The sequence below is a fragment of the Eulemur rufifrons genome, chromosome 7 (assembly GCF_041146395.1).
Source record: "Eulemur rufifrons isolate Redbay chromosome 7, OSU_ERuf_1, whole genome shotgun sequence".
NCBI classification, from domain to species: Eukaryota; Metazoa; Chordata; class Mammalia; order Primates; family Lemuridae; genus Eulemur; species Eulemur rufifrons.
Genome location: NC_090989.1, coordinates 46,559,152 through 46,584,466, shown reverse-complemented (window position 1 = coordinate 46,584,466; position 25,315 = coordinate 46,559,152). Strand labels below are relative to the sequence as shown.

Genomic DNA, 25,315 nt, shown 5'->3' with positions numbered 1-25,315 from the left:
CAAAACACTTCACTTCTCAGATCCACATTTTCCTCATCTATAAAATGAGTACATTAATATCTATCTATGGTGTTACAAGAATTAAATATGATGAACCAATAACATAAGTAAAATGTCTAGCACAGCACTTGGCATGTAAGTGCTTAGCAATTACTAATAGTGTTTTTTAGCCATAATTATAATATGGGAATAAAATCCAACTCACAGAAGCTTTATAAGGATTAAATGAGACAACATATGTCACATGCCTGGCACATTAAAGGACCTACATAAAGGTATATTGCCTCTTCCTCCCCTGGCTCGGCCCATAGCGTTAGCTCTTCCATGCATACACATTTGGGTATGTGCTTAGTCAAAATAATTTAATCTTCATGAAAAAATATCTAGTCAGATGTACTTTTCATTTCACCTGCTCATGGATACAGCCCTGAGGCCAGCATCAGGTGTGGAGTTTCCTCCTGTCTCAAAGGGTCTTTGGTTATAGTTTTTTCTTTTCATTCTGATCTGGGAGACCATCAAAAGACCTTCCTTTGGTTTCAAATGTCAGGGATCTATTTTCAGTCAAAATTTCACTGGTCTACGAAGATGAGGCCATTTAAGATGTGCTATAGATTTTCACTTGCTGAAATTTGCTGAACCAACATATTCAACTGTCCTTTTTCATAAACAGATGTCAACTTAAAAATAATAATAGTTTTAGTCACTAGTTTTTGTTATTTCTAGTTTGAGAGTTTTAAAAGCATTGATTTGACTGTCAGGTATCTGAAGAACAGAGACTTTACACAGAGTCAGAACTTCTCCCAGTTGCCCACCATGTGGACCATATGGCATACCTGCTTTTCCAGGGTTTCCAGATTTTGATTGCAATTTCCTAATGTCACATTTTGTAATTCTACCTCTCCATATTCAGAGAGACTGCACTGCCGGGTTGCCATTGGACTGCCCGCTTTAATAAAAAGAAAATTAAAAAGATAACAGTGTTTGCAAATGACCACAGCAACCACCTGCACCTGTACACATGGCCTTTTACAATGTGACTCTGCTGCCCCTCCCATCAAGAGGTAAGGTCTATTCCTCTACTCCCTGAGTCTGTGCTGGCCTCGTGACTCACTTTGACCAACAGAATATGGTAGAAATGTGTAAGTTCCAGAGCCTACACCTCAAGAACCCTTGGAGTTTCAGCCTTCACCCTTTTGGAAAGCTGTCCTGAGACTCTCATGCAAAGAGGCAGGTCTAACCCATTGGAAAATGAGAGGCCACATGGGGGAGAACAGAGACCTCCAGCCAACAGCCAGCACCCATGCCGCAGAAATGTGAGTGAGATTGTTTTGGATCTTCCAGCACAATCAAGCTGGCCAACCACAGAACTGAGAGAAATCTAAATCGTTATTCTTTTAGGCCAACAAGTTTAGGATGGTCTGATACACAGGAACAGAGAAGCAGATCAGACAATTACTACAAGAATATTTTAGGCAGATACCTAAAATATTGATTTTTAAATCTGGAATTCAGAAGACCATTTATTTATCTATTTCCTTCTTTTGATGTCTGTAAGCAAGTTTACCTTCTAACAGTTAGGGATATGATAGCTTTGAATTGGATATGATGGGGAAATACTAAGCTGAGAAATCAGAACCACATGAAAAATTTCTACTAGATATTAAATTATATGTTGTTCTTTCCTTCCTTATGCAAATCTGGGTAACACCTGAAAGGCAATGAGTTCTATTGTATTGTAGCACCTATTAGATATTTGGTTGGTTCTCAATAAATGCTTGCTGGGTCATTTGGTTTATTTCATAGGATTATCACTTGAGCCTCCCTCCCTCACTGTCCTCTTATAGCTAATACTTAAGTAGCTTCTATAGATAAAATCATAATTAGCGGGAGAGCAGGCCAGAAGGTGAATTTTTCTTCAAGATCAGCTTTGAGCAGCTGCTCCTTGGGGCAACAAATAGAAACGATAAAATTAGAGATTACTTCAGCAACACCGAAAGTAGAAGACTGGAGTCACCCTGAATTGATATGATGAATCCCACCTCTACTCCATGTCATAATGAAAATTTCTAACATATATAGGATATAAATAACTTGTAAGTGGCTATATGTTAAGTTCAGCAGTTCATCTTTTCCTCAATGTTACCTATAAGTATAAATATCCCTACTTAAAAATAACTGAAAAGCACTGTGATCATTTGCTATATAAAATTGAGTAATTAGAAGTAATTCTTAAAATAAAACTGAAAGTTAATTTGCCAACAGTCAGATCTGTAAAATTATATTATGGGCTCAGTATGAAATTCAAAGGCAAATATATAAATATGCTTTAATAATCGTTGTTCAGAAAAGAAAAATAAATAATCAAAGGAAAGATGGTGATTCTCTCATTCCCCAAAAGTAATATATATCAATCAAGTATAATGACCCTTCATGGGTATATTACTGACACTTTTACTCTTCCCTATTCTGTAGCATATAGTTATGTTTTGTAAGTTGTATCTGTTTTATAAATCATTATGAAATATATAAGACATATAAAATTAAGATAATAGGTACTCACTACATACCACATAGTACAGTATGGTATTTATGATACGTATACTAAGTACCCATATGACTGAACCTTCCCACTTATCCTCTAAACTCTTAATCAAAATGCTGGAAAACCCTATGTAAAGACCAGTAGTATCATGAATACTTGAGTAAGCATGATATATGTGGGTAGAAGCAATTTAGATTCTACAAATGGAAGGCAGGTCTACATAATCTCTCAGAATAAAGAAGCATATAAGAAAGCATTTCATGTAATTTATTCAGTGTTTCAAAGAGCTCTTGACATATACAAAAATATCTAAATAAAATGTGACATTCTCCCCAGGATCATTACTGACATAGTTCTTTCATTTTTGTAAATGATCTAAAATTGGCTATATTCTTGAGGCATCCAGTACTGCAGGAAATGGAAATTACCTACAGAAAGATGTGAGAGGCAGCATTGATCAGATAAAAGTCAATGCAAACAAGGGACAGCTAAAACTTTTAGGGAAAATTATATTGCGTAAGTGGCACTAGCTATAAGGAAAGGGATCCTTGAATTTCTAAGGCCATTTCTCGAAGATATTACCTAATGTGCCACTGAAATAAGTCATCGAAATCCTACATATTATCAGGGAACATACTAAAAATAGAAAATATTATTTGCTCCTTTATGTTTGGAATAGCTCTATGCAAGAAAGGTAGTCATCCATACATGCAAAGAAGAACTGGTGCCCATCCTACATAAACTATTCTCCAATATTGAGAAGGATGGAGTTCTCCCCAACACGTTCTACCAAGCCAATATAACATTAATACCAAAACCTGGAAAGGACACAACAAAAATAGAGAACTACAGACCAATTTCCCTCATGAATATAGATGCAAAAATTTTCAATAAAATACTAGCAAATCGAATCCAAGTACTTATCAAAAAAGTAATCCACCACGACCAAGTGGGCTTCATCCCCGAGATGCAGGGGTGGTTCAACATACGTAAATCTATAAATGTAATTCACCACATAAATAGAAGCAAAAACAAAAACCATATGATACTCTCATTAGATGCAGAAAAAGCATTTGACGAAATTCAACACCCTTTTATGATAAAAACGCTTAACAAAATAGGCATTGATGGAACCTACCTAAAAATGATACAAGCCATATATGACAAACCCACAGCCAACATCATACTGAATGGGGAAAAACTGAAAGCACTCCCACTTAGAACTGGAACCAGACAGGGCTGCCCATTGTCTCCATTACTTTTCAACATAGTATTGGAAGTCCTTGCGAGAGCTATCAGGCAAGAGAGCAGAATCAAGGGAGTCCAAATAGGGAAGGAAGAGATCAAACTCTCACTTTTTGCTGATGATATGATGTTATATCTGGAAAACCCCCAGGATTCAACCAAGAGACTCCTGGAATTGATTAACGAATACAGCAAAGTCTCAGGCTACAAAATTAATATACACAAATCAGAGGCATTTATATATGCCAATAACAGTCAATCGGAAAACCAAATTAAAGACTCAATACCCTTCAAAATAGCAACAAAGAAAATAAAATATCTAGGTATATATCTAACTAAAGAGGTAAAGGACCTCTATAAGGAAAACTATGAAACACTGAGAAAAGAAATAGCAGAACTTGCAAATAGATGGAAAAATATACCATGCTCGTGGATCGGAAGAATCAACATTGTTAAAATGTCTATACTACCCAAAGTGATCTACAGATTCAATGCAATCCCTATTAAATTACCAACATCATTCTTTACAGACATAGAGAAAATAATTATACACTTTGTATGGAATCAAAGAAGACCCCGTATAGCAAAAGCAATTTTAAGCAACAAAAACAAAATGGGAGGTATTAATTTGCCAGACCTCAAACAATACTACAAGGCCGTGGTTCTTAAAACAGCCTGGTATTGGCACAAGTGCAGGGACACAGACCAGTGGAACACAACAGAAAATCCAAATATAGAACCATCCTCATATAGGCACCTAATTTTTGACAAAGCGGGAAAGAATATACCCTGGGGACAAGAATCCCTATTCAACAAATGGTGCTGGGAGAATTGGTTAGCCACTTGTAGAAGACTGAAACAGGACCCACAGCTTTCACCTCTCACAAAAATCAAATCACGGTGGATAACAGACTTAAACCTTAGGCGTGATACAATCAGAATTCTAGAAGAAAATGTAGGAAAGACTCTTACAGACATTGGCCTAGGCAAAGAATTTATGAAGAAGACCCCCAAGGCAATCACAGCAGCAACAAAAATAAATGAATGGGACATGATTAAATTAAAAAGCTTCTGCACAGCCAAAGAAACAGTCCAGAGAATAAACAGACCACCTACAGAATGGGAAAAAATTTTTGCATACTACACATCAGATAAAGGACTGATAACAAGAATCTATTTAGAACTCAGGAAAATCAGCAAGAAAAAATCAAGCAACCCTATCAAAAAGTGGGCAAAGGACATGAATAGAAATTTTTCAAAAGAAGATATAAAAATCAAACAAATAATATATAAAAAAACAAATAATATATAAAAAAACAAATAATATATAAAAAAAACAAACATATTAAAAAGTGTTCAACATCTCTAATCATCAGGGAAATGCAAATCAAAACCACAATGAGATATCACTTAACCCCAGTGAGAATGGCCTTTATCAAAAAAACCCAAAACAACACATGTTGGCGTGGGTGTGGAGAGACAGGAACACTAATACACTGCTGGTGGGACTGCAAACTAGTGCAACCCCTGTGGAAAGCATTATGGAGGTATCTTAAACAGATTCAAGTAGACCTGCCATTTGACCCAGCAATCCCACTACTGGGCATATACCCAAAGGAAAAAAGGTCATTCTGTAACAAAGGCACATGTACCCAAATGTTTATAGCAGCACAATTCACAATAGCAAAGATGTGGAAACAACCCAAATGCCCATCAATACATGATTGGATTAGTAAACTGTGGTATATGTATACCATGGAATATTACTCAGCTATAAGGAATGATGAAGATACGACATCTCTATGGTTCTCCTGGAGAGAGTTGGAACCCATTCTATTAAGTGAAGTATCCCAAGAATGGAAAAACAAGCATCACATGTACTCACCAGAAAATTGGTTTCCCTGATCATCACCTAAATACAAATCTGGGAACGACACCAATTGGACATCAGACTGAGGTGGGGGGTGGGGGAGGGGATGGGGGTATGCCTACACAATGAGTGCATTGTGCACCGTTTGGGGAGTGGTAACACTTGAAGGTGTTGACTCGGGAAAGGGGGGGTGGGGAAAAAATATGAAACTATTGTTTTTAACTTGCACTGTTCACTTAATAATTTATCATGAATATTTCCCATATTATTTCATATCATTGTACAAGAAAGAATGTATACATTATGAGGACATATTGTATCTAACAAGATATACTGTTAGACTCTTTGATTCTGTAAAATTAAATTAAAAAAAAAAGAAAAAAATAAAATAAAATAAAATATCACCCTGAAAAAAAAAAAAAAAAAAAGAAAGGTGGTCATGTTCAAGAAAGGTAGAATGAAGCTAGAAAATTTTCCAAGATGGATAACTAAAATGACCAAAAACAAGATGCAGGACTACCAACTGCAGATAGACTTCACAGTGCATCTCTACCTGGAAAGATGAAGTCTGACGGTATAAGTCTATAATCTAGGCTAATTGTAAAAGTTGAAACAAATTATATAACTGAAAGAGCAAATGTTAACCTGATCAAACTCCAGGAGACAGAGTAAACTGGAAAAATAAAATAATTAAGAAAAAATTAAGAAGAATTCACAAACAAATGATCCATACTGAGGTTTGCAGGAAAATTAGGATTAGATAAAGTACCATCCTAAACTTTAAACATTGGCATCATGAAAGGGAGCCAAGTCCTTGATGCCTCTTCCAGGGGTCTCACACTACTTGGAGCAATGATAGGTATGACACAGCATGACGATTTTTATGCCTAAATAGAAAAGATGTTTGTAAAAACACATACCATTTGGTGTATCCTTGCCACATGTTTGCAAGGAAGATCCATATCTGCCCAAAGCAATTCTGGAAAAATTCAAACCCATATAGGTACTATTTTCACAGAAATTAGCTGTAATGAAAAGAAAAATATATTTTTTTCATTATAAATTATACTTTTCTTTTTCAAATTGAAATCAGATAAAAGTCAAAGTTCAGAACCTCTGCAGTGTAATTGGAAGGGTAATAGAAGGCTAATAGAACACACTGGCCTGTGAGGAACTTCAATACTTTCCTCTCTGCTTAAGTTACTGCCATTAGAATAACTAGTATGTTAGATAACAGATTCCAGTTAAGATGTGCACAATATATATCTTGGTAGAGGTGGAATGTGAGCACTATCACATCAGCAAGGAGAGTGTATCCAGACTAGCTGGACTCTTGAGAATTAAAAATATAGAGCCTATGGTGGTATCACGAGAATATGGGTCAAAGCAAAAGGGCCAACGTCATGGGGTGTGGGGGGTATACTGGCTGGTAGGAGTCTAGGAAATGACAGGAGTGGGCTTCCAGGGCTCTGGATCCTAAGGGGATGGCATGAAGTAGGCAGAGTGTTGTGAAGCCACTTCAGATCAAGAAATGTCCTTCAACTTTGGTTCTGAGACAGCACTGATTGATATCAAATGACTAATTTAGTAACAATTTCTCAAGGAAAAGGAAGAAAAAACAAAAACTTAATATAAGTATATACTTGGATAGGAAGATGCATCTTAATTTCAGAAAATTTAAATAGTGATATTTGAAATAGGGTAATATGGCATATCACCAATTGAAAGAACCTGGGAGAATATCACCCAGTGCCCTGCATTAGACATTGCAGCCAGAAGGAAATACAACTGTGAGTTTGCAGAGAAACTTGATAGTCAGAAAACAGACAAGGAATACTGAATATATAGGTAAATAGCCCAAGAAGAAAACTCAGCTTTTACTGTTGAACGGATAAACACATCTTAAACCATCATTATTATGCCTACTGTTTCTGTAATCATTAACTGAAGCTTCCAGAAGCCTTGCTGCTCTTATTAACGAAAGAGTCACCTAAACCTCACCCCCTGTAACTTACCAATTGTACATCTCCGTCCTTTCCACTCTTCTGTACAGACACATTTGCCATTTTCCAAGGTTCCACCGTTCCTGCAGAACTCTGTAGGGGTGCTTGATGGGGGAGCAAATGTTCCTAAGGAAACAATAAATAACAGAATAGTATGTGAACTAGCTAACTAGTTCCTCCTTTCATACCTGTGGCCATTTAATTTCTATATGTAAAACCACTGTTTTCAGTATCATTGCTGAGAAATATCATTTTTAATACCATCGTCAAGAAACATATACAATGAGAATCTACACAGGATGTACAATACTTACTAGATATTATGGACACCAAAAAAGATATATCTGAAAGACATAACACTTTGACCAAGGACATTAAAGCCCCCTGAGAAAGAGGAGATGATACACATAGTAGATAGGTGACAGATAGATAAATAGAGATAGACAGATTGATAAAGTCAACATAAAGACTTGTAAGTACTATAAGAACACCAGGGCAGGATATTGAAGACAGAGGTAGCCCAGTCAGGGAAGACTTTCCAGAGAGGTCATATTTGAATTGGATTCTAAGATTAAATCTACAAAAGACAGATGAAAATGGGTGACCCAAGTAGGTAGGATATAAAGTGCACAAATCACAAAAACATGGAAAGTTCTTATGTGTCCCAGGAGCAGAGAAGAGTTTAACATATAGCATAGGTTCTATGGAACAACAGCAGGACACAGATTGGATTGTGAGGGGCTTTCTAGACCAAGCCAAGGAGATTTAATCCTGAGGAACCACACAGGGGTCTTAAAACAAGAGAGTGGCATAATAAGCAATGTTTTTAAGGAAGATACCTCAAGAAGTATGGGAAGTGACTGAGGCTAGGAGGCCAGGAGCACCAGTTGAATGAGGAACAGGACTAAAGCAGTGACTCTGAGGAAGTTAGGTGTCCATAGAGGTAGGACCCATACTTGAGAAAGGATTGTTAGAGTCTAATGACTGGTTATTTTGAGTCAGGGACAGTGGAGTCTCTAAATTGGAAAACAGAGTGGATGGTGAACAAATTAACTAAGCTCAAGAATGTAGAAGGCAGAGTTCCAGTTCCAACAATGATGGAGCAAATTATATTAACCTTTCCACAGATAATCATTTTAATTTCTGCAGAAAAGATATTTAAAAAAAAAAAAAAAAGCTACATGAAGGCACTGGACAGCAATGTAAGACAGAAATTAAATGATATTCCAAGATTATACAGTCTTTCCTCTAAGGGCACTACCCAGTCTGTATGACAGAAGTGGCTGAAAGCCATAGTCTCAATGCATGAAGATACGAGAGGAATATGTTGGGGCAACCAGAGCAACTGGGAATTAAAGGAGGATACCCCAGAAAGGCAGGAACCATGTAGAAAGGAAGCTCAAAGTCTGTGTGTAAATTACCCTCAAATCTGGAGATAAAAAGATGGAAACAAAATAAACAGAGCTTCACAGATCTATAGGACAATATTACATAATCTAACATATAAGCAATTGGAGTCCCAGAAGGGGAGAAGAGAAGGAATAGGGAATATATCTTTAATAGGGAAAATATCTTTAAAAATAGTGATTAAAATTCTTCAAATTTGATTAGGAACTTTAGGTTATACATTCAAGCTGCTAAGAAAATCACAAGAAAAATAAATATTTAATATAAGGAAAGGCACACATAGATACATCATGGTCAAACTGCTGAAACTCAAACATAAGAAGAAAATCCTGAAAGCAACCAACTATCAGCCCAGATAGTTTTATGGGTGAATTAGCAAAGAAATAGTATCAATCTTACACAAATGCTTTCAGAAAAGAGAGAAAGGAAGAAACTTTCTAAATTATTTCATAGTGCCAAGATAACCCTGATACCAAATCTGATAAAGACAGTATAAGAAAAGAAAATTACAGGCCAATAAACCTTATTTACATAATGCAAAAATCCTTCAAAAATAGTGGCAAATCAAATCCCACTATATACATTGACCAAGTGAGATTTATCCCAGGAATGCAAAGAATAGAAAATAAATTAATTTAACATACCCTGTGACAGAATAAAGGGGAAAAATTATGTGATCATCTCAATAAATGGGGAGGACAAAAAGCATCTGAATTAAAAAAAAAACTCTCAGCAAACAAGGAATAAAAGGGAATTTATTCAAACTGATAAAAATCATCTGTGAAGCACCTACCACTAACATCATGCTTAATAGTTTAATATTGACTGCTTTCTCCCCTAAGGTTGACCAAAAAAGAGTTCAGTGTAATTGCTCTAACCACTTCTACTCACATTGTACTGAAGAGGCTATCCAGTGCAATACACAGGAGAAAGAAATAAAAAGCATAAAGCCAAGTAAGAAGAAAATAAAACTATGTTTTGTTGCAGATGACATCATCAAATATATTGAAAATCCTAACATGTCACAAAAACCTGCTAGAATTAATAAGTCAATTTAGCCAGACTGCATGATACAAAATAAATACCTTAGCAGAAAATAATTGGAACGTAAAAGTATAAAATTATTTCCATTTAAATTAGCATCAAAAATAATAAGATTTTTGGAAATAAACTTTACAAAATATGTGCAAGACCTCATTGTTGAGAGAAATTTTAATAGATCTAAATAAATGGAAATATATATCATGAATGGATATAAGTCTCAAAGTTGTTAAGGTATCTATTCTGCCCAAATTGATACAGCCAAAATACAAAAAGATGGTTTTTTTTTTAGAAATTAACAAGCTGATTTAAAATTTTTATAGAAATTCAAAAGACTTAGAAAAGCCAAAACAAACTTTTAAAAGAACACAGTTGGATGGCTCACATTGCTAATTTTATAACTTACTATAAAGCCATAGCAATCAAGACAGGATAGAATCAGCATAAAGATAGACAAATATATCAGTGGAAAAGAATAAAGAGTTTAGAAATAGACAAAACATATATGGTCAGTTGATCTTGTTAAAATGCACGTAGGCTGTTATTAAAAAGACAAAAAATAATGGATGTTGGTGAGGATGTGGAGAAAAGAAAACTCTAATAAACTGTTGATGGGAATGTAAATTAGTACAGCCTCTATGCAAAACAATATGGAGATTTCTGAAAGAACTAAAAATAGAACTACCATTTGATCCAGCAATCCCACTACTGGATATCTACGCAAAGGAAAAGAAATCAATATAGCAAAAAGATACCTGCACTCATATGTTTATTACAGCACTATTCACAATAGCAAAGACATGGAATCAACCTAAGTGTCCATCAATGAATGCATGGATAAAGAAAATGTGGTATATTTATACAATAGAGTATTATTCCACCATAAAAAATAATGAAATCATTTCTTTTCGGCAACATGGATGGACCTGGAAGCCATTATCCTAAGTGAAACAAGCCAGGCACAGAAAGTCAAATATCTCATATTCTTACTCATAAGCGGATGCTAAAAAATGTGTACATATGAACATAGAAAGTGGAATGATAGTGCAGACTTGGAAGGGTGAGGGGGTGGAGGGAGTGGATGATGAAGAATTAGTTAATGAGTACAATGTGCATTATTCGGGTAACATATACTCTAAAAGCCCTGACCTGACCATTATGCAATCTATGCATGTAACAAAATATCACATGTACCCCATAAATTTGTACAAATAAAAAATAATAAATGAAAATGTGCCAATGCAATTCAATTGAGAAAGAAAATTTTTTTCAACAAGTGGTGCTACACTAACCACATACACACATCACACTCAAGACTCAATTTGAGATGGACTATAGACCTAAAATCAAAAAGCTAAAACTATAATGCTTATCAAAGAAAACACAGAAGAAGGTTGGGCATGGTGGTCATGCATGTAATCCCAGCACTTTGGGAGGCCAAGGCAGGGACATCACTTAAGGCCAGGAGTTCGATACCAGCCTGGGCAACATAGTGAGACCCCCAACTCTACAAAAAATAGAAAAATAAGGCAGATATGGTGGCACATGCCTGTAGTCCCAGCTGCTCAAGAGGGTGAGGCAGGAGGATAGCATGAGCCCAGGAATTCAAGGCTGCAGTGAGCTATGATTGTGCCACTGTGCTCCAGTCTAGGCAACAGAGCAAGACCCTGTCTCAAGAAAGAGCAAGAGAGAGAAAGAAAGAAAAAATATATAGAATACATTTGCAACTTTAAGGCAAAGATTTTTTTAGAGTATCCAAAAAGCACTAAACACAAGAGAAAAAATTAATAACTTGGCCATAATCAAAATTAAAAACTGCTGCTTATCAAAAGGCACCGTTAAGAAAATAAAAAATGGAAGCCATAGACTGGGAGAAAATATTTGTAAAACATGTATCTGACAAAGGAATTGTACTGTAAACTAAAATTGTAAATTTAGCTGTAAATTATTAATAGAATTGCAATTTGTAAATTGTTAAGAATATGAACAGCATGTTTTTTCAAATGGGCAAGACTTGAACTGACACTTCATTAAAAAGATATATGATATATGGACAGACAATAAGCATATGAAAATGCTCAGATCTTAGTCATCAGAGAAATGCAAATTAAAGCCACAGTGAAATGCCATTTCACACCCCACTAGAATAGATTCAAATAGATCAATAGAACAGAATAGAGAATCCATAAATAGACCCATACAAGTATAGTCAACTGATCTTTAACAAAGAAGCAAATTGAATAGAGAAAAGATCATCTTTTCAACAAATGTTGCTAGAACATTTGGACAACCACATGCCAAAAAAAAAATGAATTTAGGGACAGAATTACATCTTTCATAAAAATTATCTCAAAATGGATTATAAACTTAATGGAAAATTCAAAACTACAAAACTCCTAGAAGATAACAGAAGAAAATCTAAGTGATGTTAAGTGTGGCCATGAATTTTTAGATGCAAATATTAAGAAAGTCCAATGCATGGAAGAAAAATGTGTAGTTAGACTTCATCAACACTATTCTGAATTTGTTGTTTATACTTCCCATCATATTTTATACTATTGTCATATCTAAGACAATCAGTATGAGTATTTACATGTAGGATGTTTTTACTACTTTTTTACTATTTAATGATTATAGTTCTATTTAGGTATTTTTTCTTTCTTTTGGTGTAATTTTGGTCATTTATATGTATTTAGAAAATTGCCATTTGACCTGTTTTTATATTACTGGGACAAAGTTTTCCATGGTATTTGTTAATGCTACTTGTTGTGACCTTTTGATTTTTGTGCATATTGCTTACTTGCCCAGATCTCTATGGCACCTATAGACTTAAAAAATCTATTTCTTAAATAATAAGACTTGAAAGTCAAAATTACTCCTTGATCCATGGGCTATACAGAATGGATGTGGTGTTAGCAGGCATGAAAACATTAACCTTCATGTATGTCTCCATCAGTCCTCTTGGGTGACCGGGTGCATTGTCAGCGAGCAGTAATATTTGGAAAGGAATCCTTTTTTAGTAGGTCCCAATAGTGAGCTTAAAATATTCAGTAACCATGCTGTGAAAAGATGTGCTATCATCCCGGCTTTGTTGTTCCATTTATAAGGCACAGGCAGAGCAGATTTAGCCTAATTCTTAAGAGCCATAGGATTTTCAGAACAGTAAATGAACACTGACTTCAACTTAAGCTGCATTCGCTCCTAACAAGAGACCCTGTCCTTTAAAGCTTTGAAGCCAGGCATTGACTTCTTTCTGTACCTACGAAAGTCCCAGATGGCATTTTACTCCAGTTGAAGGCTATTTCATCTACATTGAAAATATGTTGTTTAGTGTAGACACCTTCAGCAGTTCTCTTAGCTAGATCTTCTGGATAACTTGCTGTAGCTTCTACATCAGCACTTGTTGCTTCACCTTGCAATTTTATGTTATAAAGATGACTTCTTTATAACCATGAACCAACTTCTGCTAGCTTCCAATTTTTCTTCTGCACCTTCCTAAACTTTCTCAGCCTTTATAAAATTGAAGAGAGTTGGAGCCTTCATCTGAATTAGGCTTTGGCTTAAGGGAATGTTGTGGCTGGTTTAATCTTCTGTTCAGACCAGTAAAACTTTCTCCCCATCAGCAGTAAGGCTGTTTTGCTTTCTTATCATTTGTGTGCTCACTGGAGTAACACTTTTAATTTCCTTCAATAATTTTTCCTTTGCATTTACAACTTGGGTAACTGGTTGGTGTAAGAGGCCCAGCTTTTGGCCTATCTTGGCTTTCAACATTCCTTTTTCACTAAGCTTAATCATTTCTAGCTCTTGATTTAAAAGTGAGAGACACTCGGCCGGGCGCGGTGGCTCACGCCTGTAATCCTAGCACTCTGGGAGGCCGAGGCGGGTGGATTGCTCAAGGTCAGGAGTTCGAGACCAGCCTGAGCGAGACCCCGTCTCTACTAAAAATAGAAAGACATTATATGGACACCTAAAAATCTATATAGAAAAAATTAGCCGGGCATAGTGGCGCATGCCTGTAGTCCCAGCTACTCGGGAGGCTGAGGCAGTAGGATCGCTTGAGCCCAGGAGTTTGAGGTTGCTGTGAGCTAAGCTGACGCCACGGCACTCACTCTAGCCTGGGCAACAAAGTGAGACTCTGTCTCAACAAAAAAAAAAAAAAAAAAAAAAAAAAAAAAAAAGTGAGAGACACTCAACTCTTCCTTTCACTTGAACACTTTAGAGGCCATTTTAGTGCTATTAATTGGCCTATTTCAATATTGTTGTATCTCAAAGAATAGGGTGTCCTGAGGACAGGGAGAGAGATGGGAAATGGCCGGCCAGTGGAGCAGTCAGAACATATACATTTATCAATTAAGTTTGCTGTCTTCCATGGGTGTGGTTTGTGGTGCCTCAAAACAATTGCAATACTAACATCAAAGATCACTGATCACAGATCACCATAACACATATGCTAATAATGACAAAACTTGAAATATTGCAAGAATTACCAAAAAAAATGTGACACAGAGACATGAAGTGGGCAGAAGATGGGATAGATAGAACTGCTTGTCATAGGGTTGCCACAAACCTTCAATTTGTAAAAAACACAGTATCTGTGAAGTGCAATAAAACTGAAGCACAATAACATAAAGTATGCCTGTACTGTATTCTTTCCTTCTGGGCTCAATTTCTTGCTTTATGATGAAATAATTCTTTCATCTAGGGTCTATGAGTGACAGATTCTCCAGTGTTTATCTGAAAATGCTTTGTAATTTTTCCCTCACTTTTGGTTGTCAGTTTAATAAGGTATGGAATTCTGGGTTAACAGCACTTTGAAGATATTTTTCCACTGTTTGCTAGAATGTGTTGTTGTGATAAAAAGCTTTTTCCTTGTCTAATTGTTATTCCTGTTGAAGGAATCTTTCTTCTATAGATATATTTTAAATATTCTTTACCTGCTGTTATGCAATTTTACCATGATGTGGTTTGTTTTTGTTTTTCTTGCTCAAGACTCAGTCATTCTTCAATCCAAAAAAAATTTCAGTCATTATTTCTTCAGTTATTGCCTCTGCCATAGTGTCTATTCTATTCTGAAATTTCTAGTGCACCCTGTTGGGATCCAGCCTTCTACTTCAAGTTTCCTAATCTTATTGTCATAGTTAGCATCTCTTTATATGCTCTGCTGAATGATGGGTAATTTCTTCCGCTGTCTTTTCCATTTCTCTAGTTTTCTCTTTAATGATTTCTAATCTCATTAATTTTTGTTACTATATTTTTCATTTAAAAAGTACTATTTTATACTTTTTCAAATTCTTTCTAAAAATACTATCTTTTGTTGTAATTTTCCCCTATATTTTAAACTTTTTAATCATTTTAAACATACTTTATGTTCCCTTTCAGATTATTTTGTTATATCCAGTTCTGAGAGGATTAATCCTTTTGATCAGATCTGATGTCTCCCCAACATCATGGTTCACATGTAATTTTGGATTATAAACTCATCTTTGCCTTATTTATTATTCTTCCATTAGACTTGTATGGATCCTGTTTGTGAAATGGTTTCTATAGGAAATTTCATGATTACTTCTTTCATCATCCTGGAGCACCATCAGTAGTAGTTTTAGGATAATTTCTCACTGGGTGTACACATAGGGCAGATTCAGATTTTATGGCCTGGGGTTTCAATTATTTATAGTGACTTTTTCTTTTTCTTTTACTTGTGGGCCTGAACAGATGATAGCATTATTTATCGCTTCTTTGGGCTGGTGAGAAGAATTTTGCTAATCTTCTTTTTCATGGTTGAACCTACTCCTGAAGGCTTCCGGTGTTATGCTGGTGGCTCAGGTCCAATTTCCCTGATTCACACAGGATGATAATTATGCCTCCTGTCCTGATGGATGCATTGAAGCTACAACTTCTAGGGCTGACACTAATGTCTACTCACCATTATAGTATTGCACTTTCTCTTTGCTTCTGCCCTCTGGAATTTCCCTTCAAGAAAGAAAGCTGGCTTATATATTTGAATTATTGTCTTATTTTATTCATAACGTCTATATATTTGTAAGCAACAAAGAGACCTATCCATGTCTACTCATTCTGGCTTTTTGCTGTAAGTCAAGAGTCATTTCTTCCATTTAAGAAGTATTTTGACAACCTTTAGAACAAAGACTCTGGCTTGTATTTCCAGATCCTAACATAATGCTGCAGTTGAATAGAAGGTACCCAACAGACTGGCTGACTGGCTTCCTCGCCACTTGCATTTTGATTGAGGATATCTAGTCTAAGCTGAACTATCCACTCCCGTCACAATCACATATTTAATACCTTGTGCTACCACTTCAAGACACCAGCCTCTGAAATATCTAAATTATACACAAAATATAGCAAAAGTAGTTTTGGTATCTTTAAGACTGTATTTTACATAAAGAATGTAAGATCCAGAAAGATTAAGTGCCTTATTCATATCATGTAACTAGTTTTAGAATTACGAACTCAAGAAAAGTGACATTAGCTATTTGTTAACCCAACCTCCCCATTCTACATAAAGGCTGAGTGGTTTGTTCCAGATCAGTAATTAATTGAGAGCTGAGCAGCTTCTGGACTCAGATCTCCTCGGTACTCATCAGTGCTCCTGTTCCCTCCTCTCAGTGCCTGCCTTAACCACAGGGACAGTGAGCACCAGCTTTGTTTTATTGGAGGATCCATACACTGGAACATACTTAATAGCAGTATTTTTCTTTTATTACACCTGTAGGATAACAATATTTCCTACATTCCTTTCAATTGTAATAAGTAACATTTCCAGAAATATTAGCCCTATTTTCAGTGCTTTTACTACACATCTTGGAAGATCAAGTGCAGAACATATGTGACACATGCTCATACTGCTTGAGAAAGTAGCATAAAATAATATTAAAGATTCCAAAACAGAAAAAATTAGAATCTGCTTTGAAGAGTTTAGTTTGAATAAGTAGGAAAATAAAAACATATTTCCTTTGCCAAAGAAATTCCATCCAAAGAACTTTTTAGTATCTGGCTCAGTTTTGGGGGGTTTAAAATTCAAGCATCTGTCAGTTGTCCCAGATCAGGAATTTGAAATATTTGGGTGAAGATAAAGTTAACTCTTAAACCAGATGACAAGGTTGTAAGAAAAAAAAAAAAAAACCCTGAAAAATGTATACAAATAAAATACACATAGTCTTTATTTAAGGTAAAGTTTATCCAGTATTAATTACTTGGTTAAATATTTCAATAAACTGATTTAAACATTTTAATAAACTTTTCCACTGATGGTGAAGTGTAGTATAAATATTGAAAATCAAATGCAGGAAGACAAGAATTCTTACAACTGTTTCTGTTTTGGTTTGGAGCGAGTCAATTGAACTTAATGATTAAACCTATTGTAAATCTTTGCTTTGGTAATTGAGTCCCAATCCAAAGGTCCAATGTAGGTCAATGGTATCTACTCAATGTATAATTCATGGAGTGGGGATAACTATGCTATACACCAAATTATCTAAAAATTCATAAATTAGAGAATAGGAGCCAACATTTATTATTTACAATGTAATAAAAATCATCTTAAAACTTTCAATGTATTAACTTATTTAATCCTACCTGTGAGGTAGGGTATATTATTATTCCCACAATAGATAGGAAAACTGAGACACAGGAATATTGAATAACTTGCTCACAGGGACTGATCTAGAAGCAGCAGCACTGGGGTTTAAACCCTGGCAGTCTGGCTCCGGAGCTTTCTTTCCCCAACTCATGTACCTTTCTCTCCTACTCTCAAGTCCCTACTCTTAAGCATTATGTTCTATAATGGTTGAAATTCTGCAGATTTTCAACACATGTGTCATCAAGGACCTACAGGTAGTGGTACACATTTTAAGTAAAAATATCTACTACCTGGAATTCAGGAATAATCCTCTCAGCCAAGATTCCAGCCTCTTAGTTCAATCAAGTGACATTTAAAATGAGACCAACAATTTAAACATCACTGATTCTGATGTTATAGTAACCCATGTTCTAGTACATAACAAAACTTATTTCTCAACAAATAATCCCTTCGCCCTCATAGACATTTTTTAATTTAGAGGGTGGTTATATGGAGAAGCAAGTAGGGAGACTGGTAAAGGAGCTGAAGAGAGATGTACAGCACCAGGGTTGAGACTACAGAACACTACAGCTGCCTAAAACCCAACTTTTTCCATCCAGAAAACACTTCTCTGCAGCTACGCTCTAGGATCAGTCACATGAGTTAGATTTACTAACAAATTTGCCTCTTTACTTGAGTGAAATGAAAGCCAAATATCAGTGGACAGATTATTTTCTGAGAGACAATAAACTCTCATTGACCTTTCCCAACAACCTTCATTTTCTACTGTGCAAGAATTACCAATGCTATGAAATCTGATGTTGGAGGTTAGGAATATTTCAGCCTCTTAAGTCTCCTGTCAGGCTGAGGAATATGTGTGTCTGGTGATAGGGACTGAAATATAGAATATCTGGAGAGTGGTGGGAAAAATAGTCCTGATGACAGAAAGCAGAAAATTCTATAAGTCAGGAGAGGTGTAGCATGTGATTGGCTAGGGTGTAATAACATGGCTCATGTGTTTGAGGTTAAGACACTCTCCCATTCATAGGAGGTAAAGAAAACATTTCCTACCACTGTGACTATGGAGATCTGTCAAGGATTATATCAGGCCTAGAGCAAGCTGGGAAATGTCAATGGAAAAAAAATATAATAAATGTTAAGCTAATTATGTTGTCATTTTACTTTCATCATCAAGTGTGATGAAACCCAAAAGCCATACTGCTTCTTGTGGTACAAACTTCTTGCCATCAGGAGCACGAAGCCAACAGAGATGGAGCACCTTACGTCTGTCCATTCTGAAAATACATCAGACAAGTTGGATGGTTTTCTGTGAAGAACGCCCAATGTGAAAGACTGGAGGTCCAGCAAAACTTAGATTTGCTCCAACATAAAAGCACCCTATAAGATTGCTGATCTTACAAAAAAGGCTACACACAATTGCAGAGGTCTTAATGAAGCTAAGAGTCCTAGAAATTGTTATGCATCACATGGCCTGGAGCAGAGGAAGAAAACTAAAATGATGTATTTCTTAACTGAAAGAGTCTAAACTCTTCTAAAATGGTGTTTTCTTAACAAATCCAGAATTACAATTCTTTGAATGTTTTGAACAAGGTCACAAGGAACTGGTAGCTAGGATATTTCATTTATGAATATAACTATTTGACAACTCCTAGTTCATGCTACAGAATGAATGTGTCCTCCCGAAATTTATCTGTTGAAACTTAATCCCCAGTATGATGGTGTTAGGAGATCAGGATTTCAAGAGGTGATTAGGTCATGAGGGTAGATCCCTCATGAATGGGATTAGTGCCCTTAAGGGGCCAAAGAGACCAGTTTTCCCCTTTTGCCACATAAGGATGCAGCAAGAAGATGCCTTCTCTAAACCAGGAAGCAGCCCCTTACCAGACACTGAATCTGTCAGTGCCTTGATCTCAAACTTCCCAGCCACCTTTACTATGAGAAATCAATTTCTGTTGTTTATAAGGTACCCAGTTTATTGTAGCAGTCCAAGTGAACTAGGACAGTCCAGTTTCTGGTTTTCACATGATTCTTTCATTTACTCATCAACTGTGTGTTGGCAAATATATTCCAAGGTCTATTCTAGGTGCAGGGAACACAGGAAGAGCATATGGTGAGAAACAGAAAGTATATAAAAGTCAAAGGCTTAGGAGGAGTTACTTCCAATAAATACAAAACATATCCCTGAACTTCCTGAGGGCTCAGAACCAAAAAGAAGAATAATAAGTAACAAATATCCCATTTCTAACAGAAGAAGCATACCAGCTCCTCAGAAAAGATGAACTTTCCCCTTGCTCTTAATTTTCCAATTGACTCTTTATATAAGGAATATTCCTCAGCTTTTGGGTAAACCCAGTGGCAAAGGAGAAGGTTACTGGTATAATTTAAAGCAAAAGATTGAAAGACCAGCAATGTTTGCTGCTACTGTTTTGCCTTGTACATTTCATTCAGAGTGTGTTTTAGTTGATAAATTCTGTTTCATTTTACTTCACTCCCTTCCACTCACTCCACTCTACTCTGCCTGTTCCGTCCCATCTCATGTCACCGTTAACAATAAGGCAAGTCTCTGTTCTCTTGGAGCTTTCATTCTAGAAATGAGGAGACAGCCAGCCAGCCAATAAACAAATAAATAAGAAATTGTCAGTGGTGAAAGCCATGAAAAAATACATGTAAAAGAGAGTAAGGGAGAAAATAACTTAGATGGGGTGGACAGGAAAGGTCTCTTTGAGGTAACATGTTACCTAAGACCTAAATCATCAAAGGAGACAGTCATGTGAAACTCTGGATGAAGATTGTTCTACATAAACTGACATCACTGGAAAAGAACTTCAAGTCTTGAGCTCCTTTTGGAAATTGAAAATGTCATCAATAGTTCTGAAAATTTTCATTACCAAGCAAAATTTCAAATGAATAGGAAATCCTGTTCCTGGGAAAATAGATGGAGAAAGTATTTCACTTGGCAATACATTTCCCTGTGCTACTTTGGTGAAAAAAGATCATTATTATTTAATATTTTCATCATCAGCATATAAAAAATGCCAAAGACTATTCCAGAAATCCTGAAGTCTTGTCTAATCCCATGAAATGCTGTTACCTCTATCAAGATAAGAGCCTTAAACTGTGACCTTTTAAAAAGAAAAGTTACTAAAAAATAGGAACAGAATTAAAAATCTTTTCTATACTACACAGAAGATCACTGACAATCTAGGGGCCGTGTCTTGAAATGCTTGTTTAATATTAAAGCAATGATTAATTTTAAAAGTTAAAAGAAGAACTCAGAATAATTAGAGTTGAATTCATTCATGGCTTGTTTGATGGCTATAAGATGTTTGGGGCAACATGAATTTGAGAAATCTTTCCATTAAAGGCTGTCACCAGGATGAATGCTACTAGAAAATGCTGTCTCTTGCTCTTGAGTGCTAGAAGACTAAAGGCAGACAACCACATAGCTGCAAAGCTGTAGGAGGACTTTTGCACAACTAGTAGAAAGTGGCAAAACCATGGCAGTTACTCCATAGCCAAAATCTACACACACCATTTCAAGACTCCGAAAACCTTAAAGTTTAAGCATGAATACTAATCTGCACTCTATAAACAGCATCGACAATACAGAGCTTCTTGACTTGAAGACAACATGACTCCCAGAGTCTAACTTTGCCTAGCAAAACAACAGAATGCTCTGATTCTGCTGCTTACTGCATATCCTTGTGAATTATGGTTTTTAGCCATTGTTTCCTCAAACATAAAAGATGAATTAATTGATTTGTGTTACCATTGTCTTCCCTCTAGGAAGGCAGAATAGGGTGGGAGTTACACCACAAATACTGAAGTCAGAATGATCAAGGTTCAAACCCAGATCCAATACTTTCTAGCTATATAATCACAAAAAATGTTCCCTGAGAGTACATTCCCGATTTATAACATAGATACAACAATATCTGCCTCAAAAGTGCCTGTCAGGGCCGGGCGCGGTGGCTCACGCCTGTAATCCTAGCACTCTGGGAGGCCGAGGCGGGTGGATTGCTCAAGGTCAGGAGTTCGAGACCAGCCTGAACAAGAGCGAGACCCCGTCTCTACTAAAAATAGAAAAAAATTATATGGACAACTAAAAATATATATACAGAAAAATTAGCCGGGCATAGTGGCGCATGCGTGTAGTCCCAGCTACTCGGGAGGCTGAGGCAGGAGGATCGCTTGAGCCCAGGAGTTTGAGGTTGCTGTGAGCTAGGCTGACGCCACGGCACTCACTCTAGCCTGGGCAACAAAGTGAGACTCTGTCTCAAAAAAAAAAAAAAAAGTGCCTGTCAGGATTAAATGAGATAAGGCATGTGAACTTTTTAGCATAGTACCTAGAACATAATAAGGATTTTTGACATTGTAGGTATTATAATAATTAAATGCATATATAGCATAAATATTGTTACATCAATATTCACTCTACAGCCAAATAACAGTACCTTCTCATTAAGGCAGAATTTGGATTTTTTTTTTTAATTTTTCACAAAGAGGCCATTATTTTTGCATGAATAATAAAAGTGAGACATAATTTTTATATTCTCTTTATAAATTTTGAATGCAATAAAATTAGTTTATCCAAAATTGTGTGTTTGTGTATATTTTTTTCCTAATAAGACATTCATAGTTTTCTTCAGTTTCTCAGAGATATGAGTGACTTTTCTCTCCCTTAAAAAAATAAATTAAAAAAAAATTCATCTCCATACCCAAAGAAAGGGACCAAAGCAAAAACATTGAAAGACTACATAGGACAAGATGGGATGGGAGAGGTGGAGTACGGTGGAGTGGAGTGAGTGGAAGAGAGGAAAGTGGAACAAAACAGAATTTCCCAGCTAAAACACACTCAATCGAATGCACGAGGCAAAATACTAGCACGGAACAGTGCCAGTGTTTCCGTCTTTTTCTTTAAATGATAGTGATAATCCTCTCCTTTGCCATTGGGATTACCCAAAGCCTGAGCGGTGTCCCTTATATAAATAACCAGTTGAAAAATTCTGCTCAGAACATGGGAAAAGTTCATCTTTTTGAGGAGCTGCTATGCTTCTACTGATAGACATGGGATCTTTATTTTTTATCATACTTCCTTTTGTAAGGCATCCAGGAAGGTCAAGGATATGTCTTATATTTATTTTAAACACCTCCCCCAAGACTTTGACTTTCATGTACTTTCTATCCCTTGCCCTGCACTTCTTCCTATGCTATGTTTGTACTTTGGCCCTGGTTTTAATGGTTCTGTTGTAACTATGTCTTTCATAAGTCCCCACAAATTTCCCTTTAAAAGCAGATATCATGTAAATAAGGGAAGGGAAGAAGGAACAAAGACATCTTAGAATTATCCCTTTAAATGAGGTCTTATAAATTTGGCAGCCTTAACAGGGTAAAATTTTTTAAAACTTGAATTAAACTATTTTACAAATCTTAAACACACAAACAAAAACACATTTTCCCCAAGTTTAAATTGTTCTGTGTGGTTTTTTTTTTTTTTTTTTTTTTTTTCCTGGTATATTTTCTCATCCCAGTTCCCTAAGTACTATTAATATAGTATTCTCTAAACACTGTTCAGGGCAGAGGGGGAGACGACACGTCCATTTCCGGCTGCCACCACCTCAGCAGCCAATAAATTGGACCCCTCCGGTCTTTAGCAGCGGCTCTCCGTGCTCCGTGCTTCGTGCTCCGGCTGGCTGCCCTCTCTTCAATCCTCAGCAGTTACCTGCTTGGAGGCACACTACCTCTCTTGACTAGCATTATTTACCCTTATTTACTGTGTTTCATTAGAAAATTTCTCTGTTTTCTACAAAAGGTAGTACTCAGCACATCCAACTTTGAATCCCTTTATAGAGAACCTCTGCAGCCCTGGGCAACCAGCATTAGGATTACTGAAAGTTTCTGTTGTGAGCTCCCAGAGGGCTTTTCTTTAACATCATTGTTTTACACACTACTGCCCCTCTCCCACCCTCCTTTCTCAGGTCAGCTCTGGCATACAGTAGGGGACTAACAAATATTAATTGAATAACCAGGAAAGTCATTTTTTAACTGATCTTAATTTTTTTTAGTAGTTTTCTACACCTGGAAAGTGGGAAATTTGTGTGCAAACCATGAGATCATTTTATTTACAATCTTAATGATAACATTCTTAAACTTCCTTCTTGAAATGAAATTCTGTTCTGTGCATGTTTGGGGGTGGGGGCGCTAAATCCAAGAAGTCCACCTTTCTTGGGTTTAGACAAACAAACCCAAACATGTGTTACTAGTGATTTTAATTATTATTCTGCTATCAACTCAGTCTGGAGTTAAAAGTGCAAAAAGAGGCCAATATGTCACTCTTCACCCTGCCCACTCACACTCACACACATATTCGTTTATATACAACCATCTGCTGGCCATCAATTGACCAGTCTTTTATACTCCATAAATGCCACCTTGGTGGGCAGCCTCAGCCTGGACAAGGCACTTCCCAGTACTGGTGTGCCAGGTGACAAGGACAAAGGCTCAATTCCCTTTTTTGCTCTGAGTTAAACATATCAGAATAGCATTACCTGCCTGGATCCTGATCACGATCCTCCAGATGCCCAGTCCCAGGACAACGGTCGTCAGCAGCCCACACACAACGGCCACCAACACCCTGAGGTTACAGGCACGGCAGGAAGCCATGGTGAAACCAAACCACAAATCCACTCCTGGGTGAAAGACAACTAGCTTCTTTTCTCCTTGTGCTAATAAGTTTAATCAGAAGCTATCCTAAAGCATAAAGATAATTCCTCCTTTCAGTGCTCTACCAGGCGCATGTCTTCATATTTTAGGATTTTTCAGGTTAATCCAGCAGGATGCATTTTGTGTCACCTCATAAAAGGTGCAGGCTCTGCTTGCAATTTCCTCACCCTTCACCGAAGGAGAACATGAAGAAAGTGATTAGAGTTCTGGAGAAAGGGAGATAACTCGTGGCAATAAAGAAGGAGGAGGGACTAGCAGAGAGGGTCAAAGGGTGAATGTGCAGACAAGCCACAGAGAGAAGGAAGGGAACAAAATAGAAGAAACCAGAGAGGAAATCACAAAGGCGCTGGGTCCTGGTGGCCACCTATGTCTCAGCTTCCCATGTGTTTGTGTTGGGAGGGTCCAGCAGAGGCAGACTAGCAGGTACCTCAGGCCACACAGACACCCTCTTGGGGAAATGAGCCCGGTTGTCAACAAGAGGATAAACAGCAAGAGCCACACATGACTCTGGTGTTGGCATTTCTTTAAAGAGCCTATGTTTTGACAGCTGCAGTGGGCGGGTGGGCACACTGGCACTGGCACAGGGTGAGTCTTAAAGCACTAAAGCCCAGCCTTACAACCCATCTGTTATGGGCTAAATTGTGTCCCCCCAAAATTCATATGTTAGAGTCCTACCCTCCAATATCTCAGAATGTGACCTTATTTGGAGATAAGGTTGTTACAGAATAATTAAATTAAAATGATTAACACCAAAGAAGAGGTTTATTGCCATCATCAGGATAGACCCGAATTCAATATGACTAGTGTCCTTCTAGGAAGAGGAAATTTGGATGCAGATATGCACAGAGGGAACATGATGTGCAGAGACCCGGGGAGAAGGTGGC

The 25,315-nt window shown here is 36.7% G+C and overlaps 1 protein-coding gene across 1 annotated transcript in view; it reads right to left on the bottom strand.

Annotated features, from left to right (window-relative positions):
- ADGRG7 (adhesion G protein-coupled receptor G7) overlaps positions 1 to 24,371 on the bottom strand; it is a 72,530-nt gene extending 48,159 nt beyond the window's left edge. The window contains exons 1-4 of the mRNA XM_069472543.1: positions 24,257 to 24,371; positions 7,673 to 7,786; positions 6,578 to 6,682; positions 834 to 946 (exon numbers count right to left, since the gene is read on the bottom strand). Coding sequence (XP_069328644.1) covers positions 834 to 946; positions 6,578 to 6,682; positions 7,673 to 7,786; positions 24,257 to 24,371 — 447 coding nt within the window. The remainder of the gene's footprint in view (positions 1 to 833; positions 947 to 6,577; positions 6,683 to 7,672; positions 7,787 to 24,256) is intronic.
- Positions 24,372 to 25,315: the final 944 nt, after the last annotated feature.